The sequence below is a fragment of the Lacerta agilis genome, chromosome 17, assembly GCF_009819535.1.
Source record: "Lacerta agilis isolate rLacAgi1 chromosome 17, rLacAgi1.pri, whole genome shotgun sequence".
Taxonomy (NCBI): domain Eukaryota; kingdom Metazoa; phylum Chordata; class Lepidosauria; order Squamata; family Lacertidae; genus Lacerta; species Lacerta agilis.
In genome coordinates, this window is record NC_046328.1 from 39,058,079 (window position 1) to 39,074,449 (window position 16,371).

Sequence of the window (16,371 nt, forward strand, 5' to 3'; positions counted from 1 at the left end):
TGGTTTTCCACACAATAAAAGACAATACAACAGAACAAATACAACAACAAATACAACAATCAAAACAGAATAAAAAAAGAACAAATACAAACCTCAACTGGAACCAATATTCCTTTTACTACTTAAAAAAAAATTCTTGTTTCAGATCTTCATAGGGGGACTTCCCCCGTTTTCTCTCCTTTGCTTCCAATTCTAATTTTCTTTAATAACTTCTCATCTCTAAAGTTTAAATCATCACCATCAAAATATCTAAACAGACTTCTTAATGTTTATTTTTACTTCATAATACAACCTATTACTTCTTAGCTCAAATCTTACATCTTATTTTACTTAAACTGCTGCTGATAAACAATTCACATATCTCTTCACTAGTTCAAAATCTTAAATTCTTAACACACTGACTTCAGGGTACCATGGTGAGCCATCCTAGTTATATTTTAAATATTCTCACCCTATCCCTCTTCTAACCATTTTCCTTCGCCATCTCGGGATCACCCCCCAGACATTTCTCCATCTCCCTCCAACATCATTGTCTAGAATGTCCTCTTTTTCTTTAAAACCAAAGGTCAAGACGCAGTCCATAAACATCCTTGCAGGGAACTCCAGGGAACACAAATCTTCACCTTCCAGCATCTCCATTTCAGAATTCCAGTCATCTTCAAGTTGTAATTTCAAGAATCTTTTTCCCTTCATTTCTGGGCTCTCACCCCAGAAATTGGATATAATTTGATCCAGGACAGGAAGATGCTTCTTTATGTATTCCATATTTAAGAGGAGAAGCAGCTCTCAAATCTCCTATTAGTCTCTTCTGTCACTTTAAAGAACAGCTACTTGTAGGAATTTTCAGCACTCTTCAGTTTATCGTGATTTCAGCTGTGGGAAAGATAAAGAGTGGCTGGGCTGATGGGGGTTTGTAGGCTCAATAGGCTGTCAGGAGCACTTGTGCAAAGTGCTTTACAAGTGCTGGTGATGAATTGATAGTTCATGCTTGCAAAGCAGTGTTCATGGAGCTATGGAAGTTCCAACAATCAGCCGGTTGGGGTTTTTGCCTCTCTCCATATGTATCACCATGTAAGCCCCAATGTTCAGCTCATTGCAGGGGCATGCACAGCACCAGGTTTAGTGATGTTCAGTCCCAATGATCAGCTGATCATTCATTGGGGGAAATGGGTTCTCTGGTGTCTCTGTGATATCGGATGATGGAGAGGTATCCTGCCCCATCCCCATGTCTCATATAGCCCACAGGAGATGTGGGAGATGAGGATCCAGGTCACCTTTCAGATCAAGTTCCCCACAAAATCACAAGATCAGGGTTTTCTGGGAACAAGCATTTGCCTGTTCTTTCCTTTATCCTAACAAGTAAAGTCCTGGACTCATGTACTAATGCTTGTATTACATTAATTCCCAAACAAGACTCTGATTTAACTTCAGTTAAAAATGATAAGCCGATCTCTCTATTGAATAATGACTATAAATTTTTTTGCATCTATATTGGCAAGCCAGTTGAAATCATTACTAAATGACAATTCGTCAAGATCAGGCCAGATTTCTTCTAGGTCAACAGTTGGAAGATAATGTAAGGAATATAGTTGATATTATAGAATATTTAGAAGTAAGAAACGATAAGCAAGTGGCAGTGGTGTATATAGACACATAGAAGGCCTCTGATAACATTTCATGGACTTTTATGAAATAAAAAGATGAATTGTGGAGAGGCATTCTTGAAAGCAATTTTGGCAATTTATCTGAATAAAAATGCAATGCTGATAGTGAATGATGTTTTAACAAGGGGGGAATAGCTAAGTGGATAAGGCAAGGCTGTCCTCTGTCATTGTTATAGTTTATATTGGTTTTAGAGGTTCTGGCTAGAAGAATTAGATCTGATGATGGAATCAAAGGGATAATAGTTGGGCAGAGAGCATATAAACTCAAGGCATTTGCTGATGATTCCTTCCAGTAGCTCTCCACTATTCAAATCAGGCTCCAGTGTTTTTCTTAAAACTACTGACTGATGAGCTTGACATCGATACCAGGAAAGCTCCTAGAAGAGATAATTCAACAGACAGTCTGTGAGCACTGACTGATACCATTTTGTTGCCGACAGCATAATGTCGTGGGCCAGTAGTGCTCAAAAGCATTGCCACAGAATTAGTACTGAACTTTCTCAGTGGCAGTGATGGAAATAATTAAGCAATTAACCACTGCCCCAATTGCGTCCTCAGAATTTCTCCCAAAAGAGCTCTTCTGGGTTGCTCCAGATCTTTTTGTCATTTACTTTTCGGGATTTTGGACCACAGGGATCTTTCCTTGTACACCAGTTAAGGGGAGGGAGGAAATGGTTAAAATAGGACAGATTCCAGTTGCGGGTGCAATACAGAGTGTTACATTTCCTTACAAAAGCCAGAAAAGGTTAGTGTAGTGCTGTGACCATAGTGTACCTTGATTTCAGTAAAGCTTGTGAAGAAACTGGGGAAATGTGGGTTGAATGAGGGAATGTTAGGCAGATTGGTAGCTGGTTGACTGACTGAACCCATTCTGTTGCAGACAGGGTCATGTCCGGGGCCGGTTGTGCTCAAAAGCACTGGCACAGAATCAGTAATCAATTCACCACTGCCATAATTGTGTCCTCACAATTTCTCCCAAAGGAGATCTTTTTTATTTTTTACTTGTTAACTCTTTAATTATTTGTTTACTTGTTGATTATTTAATTTCAAGGGACATGAATATCCCAGATTTCTAATTACATACATGTAAATAAAACAGCAATAACAGACACCTAGAATTACGAGCATGATTCAGACTTCTTGATTATTTAAAACTGTCTTCGTATTAGCTGCTCCCTGCTGTTCAGCTCAGGCCTCAGTAAAATAACATAGCATTTGGGGGAAAAGATGCAGCCCAGTAACCCCAAACTGGAGGCCAAGATGGAGAAGATCTCCACAGCCACCATGTATTTGCCCTTGGTGCTCAAGTAGGTTGGAACGAAGGAGAGCCACACACTGCAAAAGACCAACATGCTGAAGGTGATGAATTTGGCTTCATTGAAACTGTCAGGCAACCTTCGAGCCAGGAAGGCAACAGTGAAGCTGACTATGGCCAGCAAGCCCATGAATCCCAGGACACAATAAAACATGATAGTGGAACCTTCATTACATTCTAGTATCATTTCTTCAGTCATCGAGTTCATGTCAACATCTGGGAATGGGGGAGAGGTGGCCAGCCACACAGTACAAATTGTCACTTGTGTAAGGGAGCAGGAAAATACAATTGGGGTGCCCAGTGGCTTCCCTACCCACTTCCTCGTCCGGGACCCTGGCTTGGTGGCCATGAAAGCTAGAACCACAATGGCAGTTTTGGCCAAGATGCAAGAAATTGCCACTGAGAAGATGATGCCAAAAGCCGTTTGTCGAAGGAGGCAGGTGACTTCCTCAGGCTGGCCAATGAAGAGCAGAGCAGAAAGGAAGGAGAGCAGGAGGAAAAGGAGGAGAATGTAAGTTAGGTTGCGGTTGTTGGCTTTAACTATGGGAGTATCTCTGTGCTTTGTGAATATTTGAAGCACCAAAGCTGTGATGCAGGAAAAGAAGAGGGCAAGGGTGGCCAAGCTGATCCCCAACGGTTCTCCATAAGACAAGAAGGTTTTGTCTTTGGGGAGGCAGCCGTCCTGTTCATTGTTTGCATATTGATCTCCAGGGCATTCCAAACAGTCAGCCATGTCTGGGGGAAACAATCAAATCTTATTTTTTAAATAGGTCTTCTGTCCTCAAATTGGCACAATGCATCTAAGACAGGGGTCAGCAAACTTTTTCAGCAGGGGGCCAGTCCACTGTCCCTCAGACCTTGTGGGGGGCCAGACTATATTTTTGGGGGGGTGAATGAATTTTTATGCCCCACAAATAACCCAGAGATGCATTTTAAATAAAAGGACACATTCTACTCATGTAAAAACATGCTGATTCCTGGACCGTCCGTGGGCTGGATTCAGAAGGTGATTGGGCCAGATCCGGCCCCCGGGCCTTAGTTTGCCTTCCTATGATTTAAGAGATGCCAGAATATATATTGGCTACTTCCATACTGTTTTCCCACTAGAGAAATGAGCTTCTGATGTACAGATAAAAGAGACATAACAGGTTGTGTGTGTGTGTGTGTGTGTGTGTGTGTGTGTGTGTGTGTTGCATTCCTTACCCTCCTTGTTTGAGATCTTCCCTTCTGGACATGGAAGGCAATCATAGCAGCAGAATGGCTTCCCTTCCTTCTTGTTCTTTCTATAACCTACATGACAATTCTCATTACACAGAGAAGTGGGTTGTGCCTATTCATAAATGAAAGTAGGAAATCGTTTGGGAGTTTGCATCTCACTGACCTATCTTCAGATAGTAAAAATGACAGTTAAGTCATAGATTGATTTAGATTTTTTGTTTTGTTTTATCTGATCTTATTTAAGATCTTTATTTGATCTTAAATTCAGTGCTCATTGTAGGATTGAAACTTCTCCCATTAGTTCAGTACCTTTGTCTTTATGAAAACCATATTGATAAGTATTTGAAGTTCTTCATGGCAATATCTTATCAAATTATAAAATGTTCGGGTGAAAGCTTATTGGCTTGAATGAATATAGAAATTGCTCAAGTGTTTTTGACAATCGAAATTATTGAAATTCTACCCCGTCCAGGTAGTCTAACCACTGTTCCTTTAACTTGGAACTTGCAAACTATGCTTCCAATGGTTTCTCTAGCAACACTCAGTGCCTTTGCTTTCTTTTTGTGTAGTTGTATCCTTGTTTGTGAAGGGTAATGATCTCTTACCTTCTTGGACCATTGTCCTGACTTAGCCATATTTCTAACACACAGCAACATTTGACACTCAAGAAAACCCCTTGCCAGATCAGGTATTTCATGTGTTCCAGCTCAAGCACACCTGAAGCCCTTGAATAGTTGCATCAGGTGCGCTTGAGACAACACCTGTTATATTTGTGCTGTTGTGATGGATTCTATTCAAGGGGTGAATAATAGTGAGACTGAAGAAGCCAGTATAAGTTGCATTTTCAGTTCAATTTGTTGAAACCATTTGAAGCATCCATTGAGTTGAGCTATTTCAGTTGATTTTACAAACAGCTGAAAGTCTGTAACCACACTGTACTTTGGATATGTGTGCCTGTTCCAAGCAGGGGGGGCACATGAGTGCAGTCAAATGGAGCAGGATTGAGTCCTCCATTCACCAGCTCCTGAGCAGAGGGTCCAATCCTCCTGGCTGCAGGGGTCTTCTTGACCAGTGGGTTCCAAGCAAGATTAAACCTTTCTGCATTCGGCCATATTGACTGAAAGAGGTTGATTTTGGCCCAAGTGTTTCCTGGCCCAGTCCCATAATGGGTTGGGGGCCTGTGTAGAATTCTGACAAGGAAGGAACAATAATAATACATATACAGGTACTAATTAAAAGACATACTGGGCTTCCTCGAATTTCATTGACTACTGACACTTTCTTTATAGCTGAGACACTTCTGCAAATAGACCTTGAAAGAAAATAACTTTCCTTTTATCAGTGCTATAACCTGATATTTCCTTAACAGATGAAGTCTGACTCTGATAATTGATGATTCTACATATTGCAATGAGGCAGTTTTCGGACTAGAGAAAACACTGAACAGATTCTTACCTGGTTGAACCAGTTGGACCACATGATGACATCATCATGAATGGTTAACCTCTTTTCTGGGGGAGATTGTGGGTCCATTGTTCCAACTTTGACTCTCAGAAATGACTGATTTGGGAATGTGACCCAATTTATTATATCAAATCCAGCTACTAATTCCCCATTTTGGTCAAAGGAAACTTCTTCCCCAGCACTATTATTAAATGAAACACTTCCCAGAAAGTGATGGACCTAAGTTTGAGGAGGAAAAAAGCAATTAATGAACATGCCAAAATATTAGTAGTATTTGTACAAATAGAGTGCTCATCTTTAGCATTTAAGAGTATTAAAGAGTACATGGTCTCTTTAAAAGATGTGTGTTCATGTCTTTCCCTCTCTGTTTTTAATGAGTCTCTTCAAAAATGGATGGAGCTAAAAAGGAAAAAGGAATTAATGAGCAGTGCAATTTTCTAGAAAAAGAGGTGCTGGAACTCACCACAAACACCTCCCTCGTTCCCTTGGAATGGCAATGGCATCCACCTGAGTGGTGCCGAACTGAGTTCCAGCAAGTTCTGGCTGAAAAAAGCCCTGTAGTAATATTCATTGTGAAGATAAGGTGTGGTTTTTTTAACAATTACAGCAAGTCTTGGCCTAAATTTCATAGAACTTACACCACAAATATTAGACAGGACATTCCTTCAGATAGGTCAGGGGTTGGCAACATGCAGCCCATGTGCTGGATGCGGCCAGCGAAGACCTTTTTCTGGCCCATGAGCCACCCCCGAACCGAGCTGCCTGCTCTGCGAGTCCCCAACTCGCTGCACTAAACCAGCACAGCGCAGTGTGGGGATTCACCGAGCGGTGCCAGAAATCATGTCTGCACATGTGCAGATACTGGAAATTGTGTCCGTGCATGTCCAGAAGCTGAAAATTGCTTCTGCGCAGGCACGAATTTCGGCGTCTGGGCATGCACAGACTCGATTTACAGCATTGCGCTACGCCAGTCCAGCTCACAGACCATCTGCATGGGAATTATCCGGCCCATGGCCGATAAACCTTACCGATCCCTGAGATAGGTGGATAAGCTGTGTAGATAAGCTGTTCATCACTTTCCTGGAATGTTTCCACGAAAACAGTGCTGCCTTTGTACAAACAGTGATAGCATCTATCTATAGCCATATTTTGCAATTCCAAGGACAACTGAACCCACTATAAAGTAATGGCAGAATTTCATCCATTATGTTATCCTAACCATTAGTGGATAGTCATTTCCTCCCCTGAAAGGAAAGAGGAATGGGTTTCCCCTACAGACAAAGGTATTCAATAAAAGTGCCCCCTTTGGCTGAGCTCCAGAGTTGATTACAGACACCTGTATTAACTGGAAGACAACATTACCTGCCACGGCTGTTGATCTGTAAGTTCCCACCTTGCTCCACCTGCCATTGCTCTGCAGTTTAATTTAGTGGACTGCATGGTGTGCAAAGCATGTGCCAAAACATAGACTGCATTGTAGATGCTGTAGCTGTGGGCTGTCATGCTCGTTTCAAAAACAGAGCCAGGAAGGCTCTCAATATTCTCCTCCCCAGTGCAGAATTTGCCATCTTTCTTCTCTGAAGCAGAATCATGAAAACCACAATCAAATGCCTCTTCCCAGAAAACCCTGAGAAAGCCATCTTCTTTTTCCAAGGTAGGGTTTCTCATCTGAATAAATTTCTGGAATCCTGGAAGGTCCTTAGAGTGAGCTGCAAGGGATAGAGCCCCATGGAGGAATGTGATGTCCCAACTTCTTTGAATGCGTAATGAGGTGAAATCCATCTGGGCTGTCATAATCCAGACTTTTGTATTTCCGTGCATTGGCACATCATTCGTTTCTGCAAGTCTGGGTATTGTTCTCATTACCATAATTGTGTGAATTTCTCCATGCACAACTACAACACTGGCAGTGCTCCCCACAATAATGCTGGTTGTTTTAGAAGCTTCTTCCACTAATTCATCAAAGTCACCAGAAGAGGTATCCATAGGGAAACTTTCTATAAAGTCAAAGCAGATACCCTTCTGGGCAAACATGGGGAGAACATTTTGTACAAATCTCTCTCCAGTGTCGTCATTGAGAAAAAGCACACCAATCCACACCCAACGGAAATGCAGCAGTAACTGGAGGATCCCCTCGTATTGCTGAGTCCCATCTGGGAATATCCAGTGGGTGAAAAGGCCTTGAACGTCATTGGTCGTCACAGGAGAAGAGCCATAGATGAGCTAAAGAGGGTCAGGATTAAAACGAAGAGGGGAAAGGGGATAACAAATGCTGATATCAAAACACCAGTTAGACTCAAAACCAGATTTCAATATATTAACCAAAGGGATCCAGCTTTTTGTTTATTTATGTTAGTTTAGAATTTGCAGTTTGTTGAAATACTTGGACTTCATCACACGCATACATGACTTCATCACACGCATGAAGTCATGATGTCAGAGTTAGAGTAGGGTCACATATGCCCACAGCCCTTAGCCTTCACACTGGCTCACCACAGGGTTGTGTGTTGAGTCCCCTGCTCTATAACCTCTATATGTAGGACTGCACAGCCATCTATTCCAGCAACAAAATCATCAAGTTTGCTGAGGACACTACTGTGGTGGGGCTCACGTCAGGAGGGGATGAGTCCGCCTATCAGAACAAGGTGGAGTGGCTCTGTGTTTGGTGTAGAGAAAATAATCTGGCTCTTAATACTGCCAAGACCAAGGAACTGGTGGTGGATTACGGGGGGGGGGGGAGGCAGGTATTCAGCCCCTGTATATCGGTGAGGACCGGGTGGAGAGGGTGACAGTATTTAAATTTTTGGGAGTGACTATGGAGCAGGGTATGACTTGGAGCGCAAATACTACTGCTCTGGTAAAGAAGGCCCAGCAGAGAATTTATTTCCTCAGACTTTTAAAGAAGAACAATCTGAGTGAGAGACTGCTGGTGTCCTTCTACCGAGGCTCCATAGAGAGCATTCTTACATACTGTATCTGTGCTTTTTTTTCCAGCTGCACAGCCATGGAGAGGAAGGTACTACCGAAGGTCATAACCACAGCCCGGAAAATTATTGGTCATCCTCTTCCATCTTTGGAAGAACTATACAGTTCCCGTTGCCTTAAAAAAGTAAACAATATTTTACAGGATCCATCTCATCCGGGATATAGTCTTTTTGCACCACTGCCTTCAGGCAAGAGATATAGAACAATTAGATCAAGAAAAAAATAGATTGAACAATAGTTTCTACCCAAGAGCTATAACCATCTTAAATGCTGTAACCAGATAATGTGACCTTGGAGAGTTGTGATGGGTGTGTACGTATGTGCATGGGTGGCTGACAATGTGTTTTCTTTTTTGTGCTGTTTTTTGTTATGTTTTTATGGGATGGCATCCAATTTTGTTGCACTTGTACAATGTTGTACTTGTACAATGACAATAAAGAAATCTTATCTTATCTTATCATGCTGCATTGCACATGGGCCCCCTCAATCCTCTTAAGAAAATGGAACCTCTGCAGGATCCTGTATGCTTGGGTCTGCTTCCAGTTAGGAGGGAAGAGATCCTAGAAAGAGAAGACACCCAAACCCCTTAAGAGGGCTGGAGAGATCCCCGGGGGCTGCTGGGCTATTTGGAGAACATAAGGAGTGGGGTGGATAGAAGGTGGGGAAACTTACAGAATGTACTACCTTGTATAAGAGGCAAAGTCTGAAACTGTTACAGGTGGGTAGCCGTGTTGGTCTGCCATAGTCAAAACAAAATCGAAAATTCTTTCTAGTAGCACCTTAGAGACCAACTGAGTTTGTTCCTGGTATGAGCTTTCGTGTGCATGCACACTTCTTCGTATCTGAAGAAGTGTGCATGCACACGAAAGCTCATACCAGGAACAAACTCAGTTGGTCTCTAAGGTGCTACTAGAAAGAATTTTCAAAGTCTGAAACTGTAACACCTATGCAATTAGGTTTAAGAAACTGAAGTAACGAAACTGGAAATGAGCTGATGGTTTACCAGTTGTAACATAAAACTGAAGTGTAATAACTGAAGATAAGCAACTGCCATTTAAAAGAAGCTGTACGTTCACTACCTTGTTCTGAAGCCTGTAACATCCACTAAATTTAATGTAATTATTAATAAGTTAACTGTTTCCTGAAAGAACTTTATCTCCTGATACGTCTTTTGTTTTACCAACTTCGTTCTTTAAAATAAATCTTTCTTATTTGTTCAGCTTCTGCCTGAGGTTGACCTTTACCTCAGACAAAAACAGCTAGATAATCCATGGTGTTTATAGTTTTACTGAGTGGAATATGCTTCTGAAGGCTTCAAATATCACTTATTTCTGTTGATTTGGAATGTTAAAGTTATATCGGGAAATATATAAGTGATTTCTCAGCAGGCATAGCAAACACCCAAGCAGCAGGGCGTTTTGTTACAGTCGTGCAAAGCAGTGAAGTGTCCCATAAGGAATTCTTCCACCTGAGTTTTTAAGGATGTCTGGAACTGAAGCAGACACATTTTCCACAACCTGCATTTTTGGTTTTAAAATGGCAACCTAGACCCACAATTTGCCATTTCCTGGATATTTTGTTCTTCAATTACCAGCATGCAACCCCATGAGACTTAGTCAAAGGCAACTTTAAACGGCTTTCATGATGACCCATTTTCCATGCAGACCTCTTACTCTTGGCATCTTGTACATGGACAGGATGGTTGACATGTGGAGACATAAATCAGAGTTTGGCCCCCCAATGACCGCCTTTGGAGTCCCCTGAACGTCACACTTGTAGTTGGGGAGGAGTCTTTCTTGGCTAGAGAGAAGTTCCATGGATGCTTGGTAGGTCCAGCTTGGACTGAAATGGCTGTTATAGATACGGAAACCCAGGGAGATATTGGGCAAGATTTCGGGATTTTCATTTATCTCGTTTACTGCAAATGCCAAAGCCAGGATATGCTGGTAGAGTTGTGTCATTGGTCTGCATTGAGAGCAACATAGTACATAACAGTTCACCTTCACAAAAATGGATTAAGTGTGCGGATATATTGAAACAGAAACCTGGATGTTTTGCTTCCTTAGACATCTAACTCCTGGCATGGCTTTCAGTCCTGCTAAATACAATCATCCATGCCCAGATACATGCACATGATGCCACATCTCACGGGGAGGTTCCTCAGCCCCACCTCACCCCCTACCCCCTGGTGTCTTCTGGTGATAAACTCTGTGAGATCACAAGATCTTAGGAGATCTCACTGGAAACCACCATGGCAGCCATGGTAGCTGTACAATGGCAGCAGCAAGAATTCCCTGGCCCAAGGCAGCTGCTTTAGTTTGCCTCACAGCTGGCCTGGCCCTGATTGATACTAGTTCTGTTCTACGAAGGAGGAGGAGAAAATCTGGTTACCAAAAGCTTATAATAAAAACACCTCTAACTCTGAATGAATTACCACTTGGCTTTGATTAAAGTCAAATATTAAATAAGATATCCTTAGCTCACCATGGTAAATGAGCAGAAAGCCTTAACAAAGTGAATGGGGATGTTACTTTTTATGCTACCTTGCAAACCAAACTTTTGTTAAAAAAAATTATACACTGGTATTAGCCTACCATATAAAAAGAAGAAGGTTATCATACACTACAGTAGTGGGTTTGAGATATCAGATCTGCCCCCATGTCTCATAAACACCAGAACTATGTGGAAGGAAAAAAGGTGGTAGGAATCATCATATACTAGTGGCCGATATTGTGAAAACATTTTGGAAAGCATGTCTGTATCTCTGGCTCATAACATCAGTATTGTTTATATTAAGACTATATATATATATATATATATATATATATATATATATATATATATATATATATATATATATATTCTAATGCAGAATATTATGCAACAAACAGTGTTGAATTATCCTTATTCTATCAAAGGTTATAGCCAAATACTCAGTTGCTGGATCATCACCTTGTCGTGGTGAGTGGACTTGCATGTTCCTATGACCCTTGTGGGCAAAGCCATCGGGAGTCTCATACTCCCAGCAGGGTCACCTAAGGCGGTAATGTCAAAGGGGAGGAGCTAGACAAAGAATGATCCAAGAAGTCCTCAATGGCAGGACAGGCAGAAGATAACAAGCGGCATGTCACAAAGCCACTTCCACACCTCAGCAGGAGGTGGCATTGCGGGTGTCACGACCCAAACACGTGCGCAGGGGCTGAGACTCAGCCCCTGCGCGATTGGCCGGATTCCCGCCGTTCCCCTGAAGGCCGACCAATCCGGTCGGCTGAGGGGTGTGGCCAGCACCCCTTTAACTAGGAGACAGTGGGAATCCTTCCCCCTCTCCTTCTCTGCCCCCCAGCTGAGGGAGGTAGCGCCATCACCTCCCCCAGGGAGGTAGCGCCATCACCTGCCCCTCATTGGAAGGGTATTCCATTAAAGGTTTCCGGGGGCATGGCCCTGTCCGAAGCCTAGGGAGGTTAGGGCCTAAGCCACTCCCCAACGGTGATCACAAGGGGAGTTCCACTTGATAAGCATCAGTGGGGCTCCTCTTGGTGGTTAACCCTTCACAGACTTCCAACACTCGGGTTAGGGTCAGATATAGTGGTTAGGGTCCAATGCCTAAGCCAATACCGCTCAACATCCGTAACCAATAAAGTTGTGGCCTTTACGCCCATTAAAATCTATACAACGTCTCATGTGTCATTATTCATTCGGGGAGGGAGGGACATTGCCACGCAACGGCTGTGAAGGTGGATGAAGGTTGCAGCAGATAAGACTCTACCAGTCATTGTGAAATTTTTGCCACCAGAACAGAGCCTTACTGAGAAAACTGTGCATTGGTCTACACACATAAAACAAATTCACACACAGGTGTCTTCCAAAAATCTATCCCAAACCCCAAAAAGTCCCATGGCGATAGGGAAATTTTAACAGGGTCAGGACAGTGAAATCTGTAGGCCCCTAGTCATGAACCAGCACATGGGTGGCGGACACACATTTAATCATTCTAACTTAAGGAATGAGGCAGTTGAGTAGTTTAGCATAAGGTAACCAGATGTCCCCGTTTCCCAGGGACAGTCCCTGGATTTACAAATCAGTCCCCTGACAAAATCCATCTATTTAGTAGGAAGTTGAAAAGTGTCCCCAGATTCATTGAAAAAAATCTGGTAACCTTAGTTTAGCAGCTATATCCATGACTCTGCAGTTCTATTTAGGATCCACTCTGCTCACCCTGAATAGGGGGAGGGGCTAGAAAAGGTGCCCTAAACATAGCCTGCCTCCCTTTTCCCCTGACTGGATTACCGTGCCCAGTGGGGTCACCACCCAGCAGTAGTAAAACACAATTGAACTTTGCAACATGGAATACAGAGAGAACAGATAATGAGCACCCTGAACACAGGATTATCATCATTGCAAGAGAGCTGCAACATTTTCACATTGGTATTGCAGCGCTTCAAGAAACTCGAATAGCAGGAGAGGCACAACTGAAGGAAGAACAAGGAGGCTACGCATTCTTCTGGAAAGGTCTACCTGATCAAGAACATCAAATACATGGAGTAGGCGTTGCTATCTAAAACTATCTTGTGAAGTTCTTGTCAGAAGTTCCCACTGGCATTAATGAGCGACTTTCAACCCTTTGAATATAACTCACCAAAAACCAACAGGCTACTATTCTAAATGTTTATGCACCAACACGGGATGCCGAAGAAGACATTAAAGAAAAATGCCATCCTATCAGAGACACCCAAGGAGGATAAAATTATGCTCCTGGGTGATTCTAATGCAAGAGTTGGGTGAGATTTTGATCTGTGGCCTGGGACTATTGTGAAAGAAGGAATTGGCAACAGCAACCAGAACAGAATCTTACTTTTGACAGTATGTGCAGCGCACAACCTTGTTATTATCAGCACACACTTTCAACAAAAAATAAAAATAAAATATCATGGTTGAATCACTGGCATCTCTTAGACTATGAAATTGTCCAAACTGAAGATGGTCATGATGTGCTCCTTACCAGAGGTATGACGAGTGCTGGACAGATCATCCCATGGAGTGAACCAAAGATTTTAATTCATCAGGTGTTTTAAAGTGAAACCAAGATTGTACGACTGCTTCTACCAATTGTCCTTTATTCCTTGGTTGCTTCTGAATAAAAAGGTTTGTTTCATCAGCTCCACAAATATTCTCTTGAATTCAGGACAGGGCTATTCAACACAGTTTGTGGCCTAATATTCTGCATTAGATTAACTTTCTAATGATACACTGTAGAAGTTCATTCTAATATTGTACTTTTCTTATGGGCTGTCAGACATTAGAAATACAGCTTTTCCTAAAGCTTTCCACATTTTTGACCACTTGTGTAATGAGCATCACCATCATCATATGTCAAAAGCAGAAATATATTCATTAAAGATATACAATACGTTTTTTAAACACACACACTTCCTTACAAAATGTCATCGAAGATTTCAGGTGTAGGAGGTTCATTGAAGGCTATGCTTGAAGTTATATAGATTTGAGACATAATGCCAGCAATAACAAGATCTCCAGACTGGTAATATTTGTGAAGAATAGGAAGAGGGCCAGTGATGGAACACTTAGCAACAGCAGCCTTGCACTCATGGGGAGGAAGCAGCACTGATGCCAACATCATAGAAAGTACCATTCTGCACAGAGTATTGTAGCAGCAAGAGGAAACTTGCACACAGTCTGAGGCAGCAGCACAAATACCAAGATTGCAAATACTACCATGTTGCAGGGAATTATTTGGGCAACAATTCATCTCTTTGCACATTGTCATCTGAGTGTTTCTGAGCAGCAAAGTCTCACTGGGATGGTTATGAAAGTCAGATTTTTGCAGGGAGAAGAATCAGTGATCAGTCTGACAGAGCCCTTGGTGTAAGGCCAAACTCTGAACATCACAGGAGATATTAACAGTATCTGCAAGTCTTGATTCATAGTTTTCATGCAGCTACTGGAACTTCCCCAGAGAGTCAAAGAAATGATTGTGATTTCTTTGATAATTACAGGAGACTTAATCAGCTTCTCAGTGATTTTGGGGGTGGGAAGCATGTTTATCACATCACAGCCAAAGTCCCAGCTGGTCCTCCTTAGTAGGGAGAGCAATAAGAGTTTATGGAGACTCAACCAAAGAGAGAGAAAAGGATACCTAGAAACTACTTAAGATGAAAATATAGAATAAAAAAATAACTGCTTTGCAGTCGATTGTCCAAAGAGGTAGAACACACTATGCACAACCTTTAAATCAAGTCCCTTATCCATTTCATCAACCAAAATTCTCATTACATTAACTGACACCATATGGACAAACCATAATTTTCAGTTGAGAGCCAGTGTGATGTAATGGTTAGAGTGTTGGACGAGGACATGGGAGACCAGGGTTCGAATCCCCACTTAGCCATGAAGCTCACAGGGTGACCTTGGGCAGGTGACAGCCTCTTAGCCTAACCTACCTCACAGGGTTGTTGTGAAGATGAAATGGGGAGGAGGAGAACCATGGTATATAAGTGGAATAAATAGATAAATATGCAGTAATCAAGTTTATAAATCTGTGAATTCAGTGATTTAGAATCTTTCTCTATGAGCTTTAGAATGCTTAAAAAACTACTATAGCAATCAGTTCTGAACAAGTTATGTCCAAAGGGGAAATGCTATAGTATTCTTTGTATCATCATAATAATAATTTATTATTTATACCCCACCCATCTGTCTGGGTTTCCCCAGCCACTCTGGGCAGCTTCCAACAAAATATGAATATACAATAATCAATCAAACATTAAAAGCTTCCCTAAAAGGACTGCCTTCAGATGTCTTCTAAAAGTCAGGTAGTTGCTGCTGTCTTTGAATGCTCTTGGAATATCATGAATATTCTTAATTCTAATTTCTTTAGAATCTTTCTCTATGAGCTTTAGAATGCTTAAAAAAACTACTATAGCAATCAATTCTGAACAAGTTATGTCCAAAGGGGAAATGCTATAGTATTCTTTGTATCATGAATATTCTTAATTCTACTTTCTTGTGCTAAAAATTGCAGGCTGTGGTTTTTTAACTAAATCGACCTCCATCATTTTTTGAGGCCTAAAGCTTTATTGTAAACAACATGGTTGATCTCGTGACCTTGTGGGGAACTTGATCTGAGAGGTGACCTGGATCCTCATCTCCCACATCCCCGGTGGGCCAAAGGTCGACATGTGGATGGGGCAGCATTCCTCTCCATCATCCAATATCCCAGGGACACCAGAGAACCCATTTTCCCCACACGAATGATCAGCTGGTCCTTGGGGCTGAAACTCAGCAAACACGGTGCTCTGCAGCCCCTGCTATCAGCTGGTCTTTGGGGCCTCACAGTGCTGCATATGGAGCTATGCAAGAACCCCAAAGAGCTGGTAGTTGGGGTTTCCGTAGCTCCATGAACGCAGCTTTGCAAGCCTGAACTATCAGAACATCATCAGCACTTGTAAAGCACTTCGCACAGGGCTTGGTAGGTGCTCTTGACAGCTGAAATGCTCTTCAGCCCAGCCACTCTCTATCTGCCCTACTAGGGCTTGCTGATAGAAGGTCGGCGGTTTGAATCCCTGCAACAGGGTGAGCTCCCGTTGCTCTGTCCCAGCTCCTGCCTACTTAGCACTTCAAAAGCACGTCAAAGTGCAAGTAGATAAATAGGTACCGCTCCGGCAGGAAGGTAAACGATGTTTCCGTGCACTGCTCTGGTTCACCAGA

At 42.2% G+C, this 16,371-nt stretch overlaps 1 protein-coding gene across 1 annotated transcript; it reads right to left on the minus strand.

Annotated features, from left to right (window-relative positions):
• Window positions 1-2,632: 2,632 nt before the first annotated feature.
• LOC117061490 (vomeronasal type-2 receptor 26-like) lies at window positions 2,633-14,296 on the minus strand. The gene is made up of 6 exons (XM_033174328.1): window positions 14,082-14,296; window positions 10,320-10,497; window positions 7,024-7,884; window positions 5,653-5,880; window positions 4,183-4,309; window positions 2,633-3,714 (listed from the first exon to the last, which is right to left on the minus strand). The coding sequence occupies exons 1-6, from the start codon at window positions 14,294-14,296 to the stop codon at window positions 2,813-2,815; spliced, it is 2,511 nt and encodes an 836-aa protein (XP_033030219.1). The 3' UTR covers window positions 2,633-2,812.
• Window positions 14,297-16,371: the final 2,075 nt, after the last annotated feature.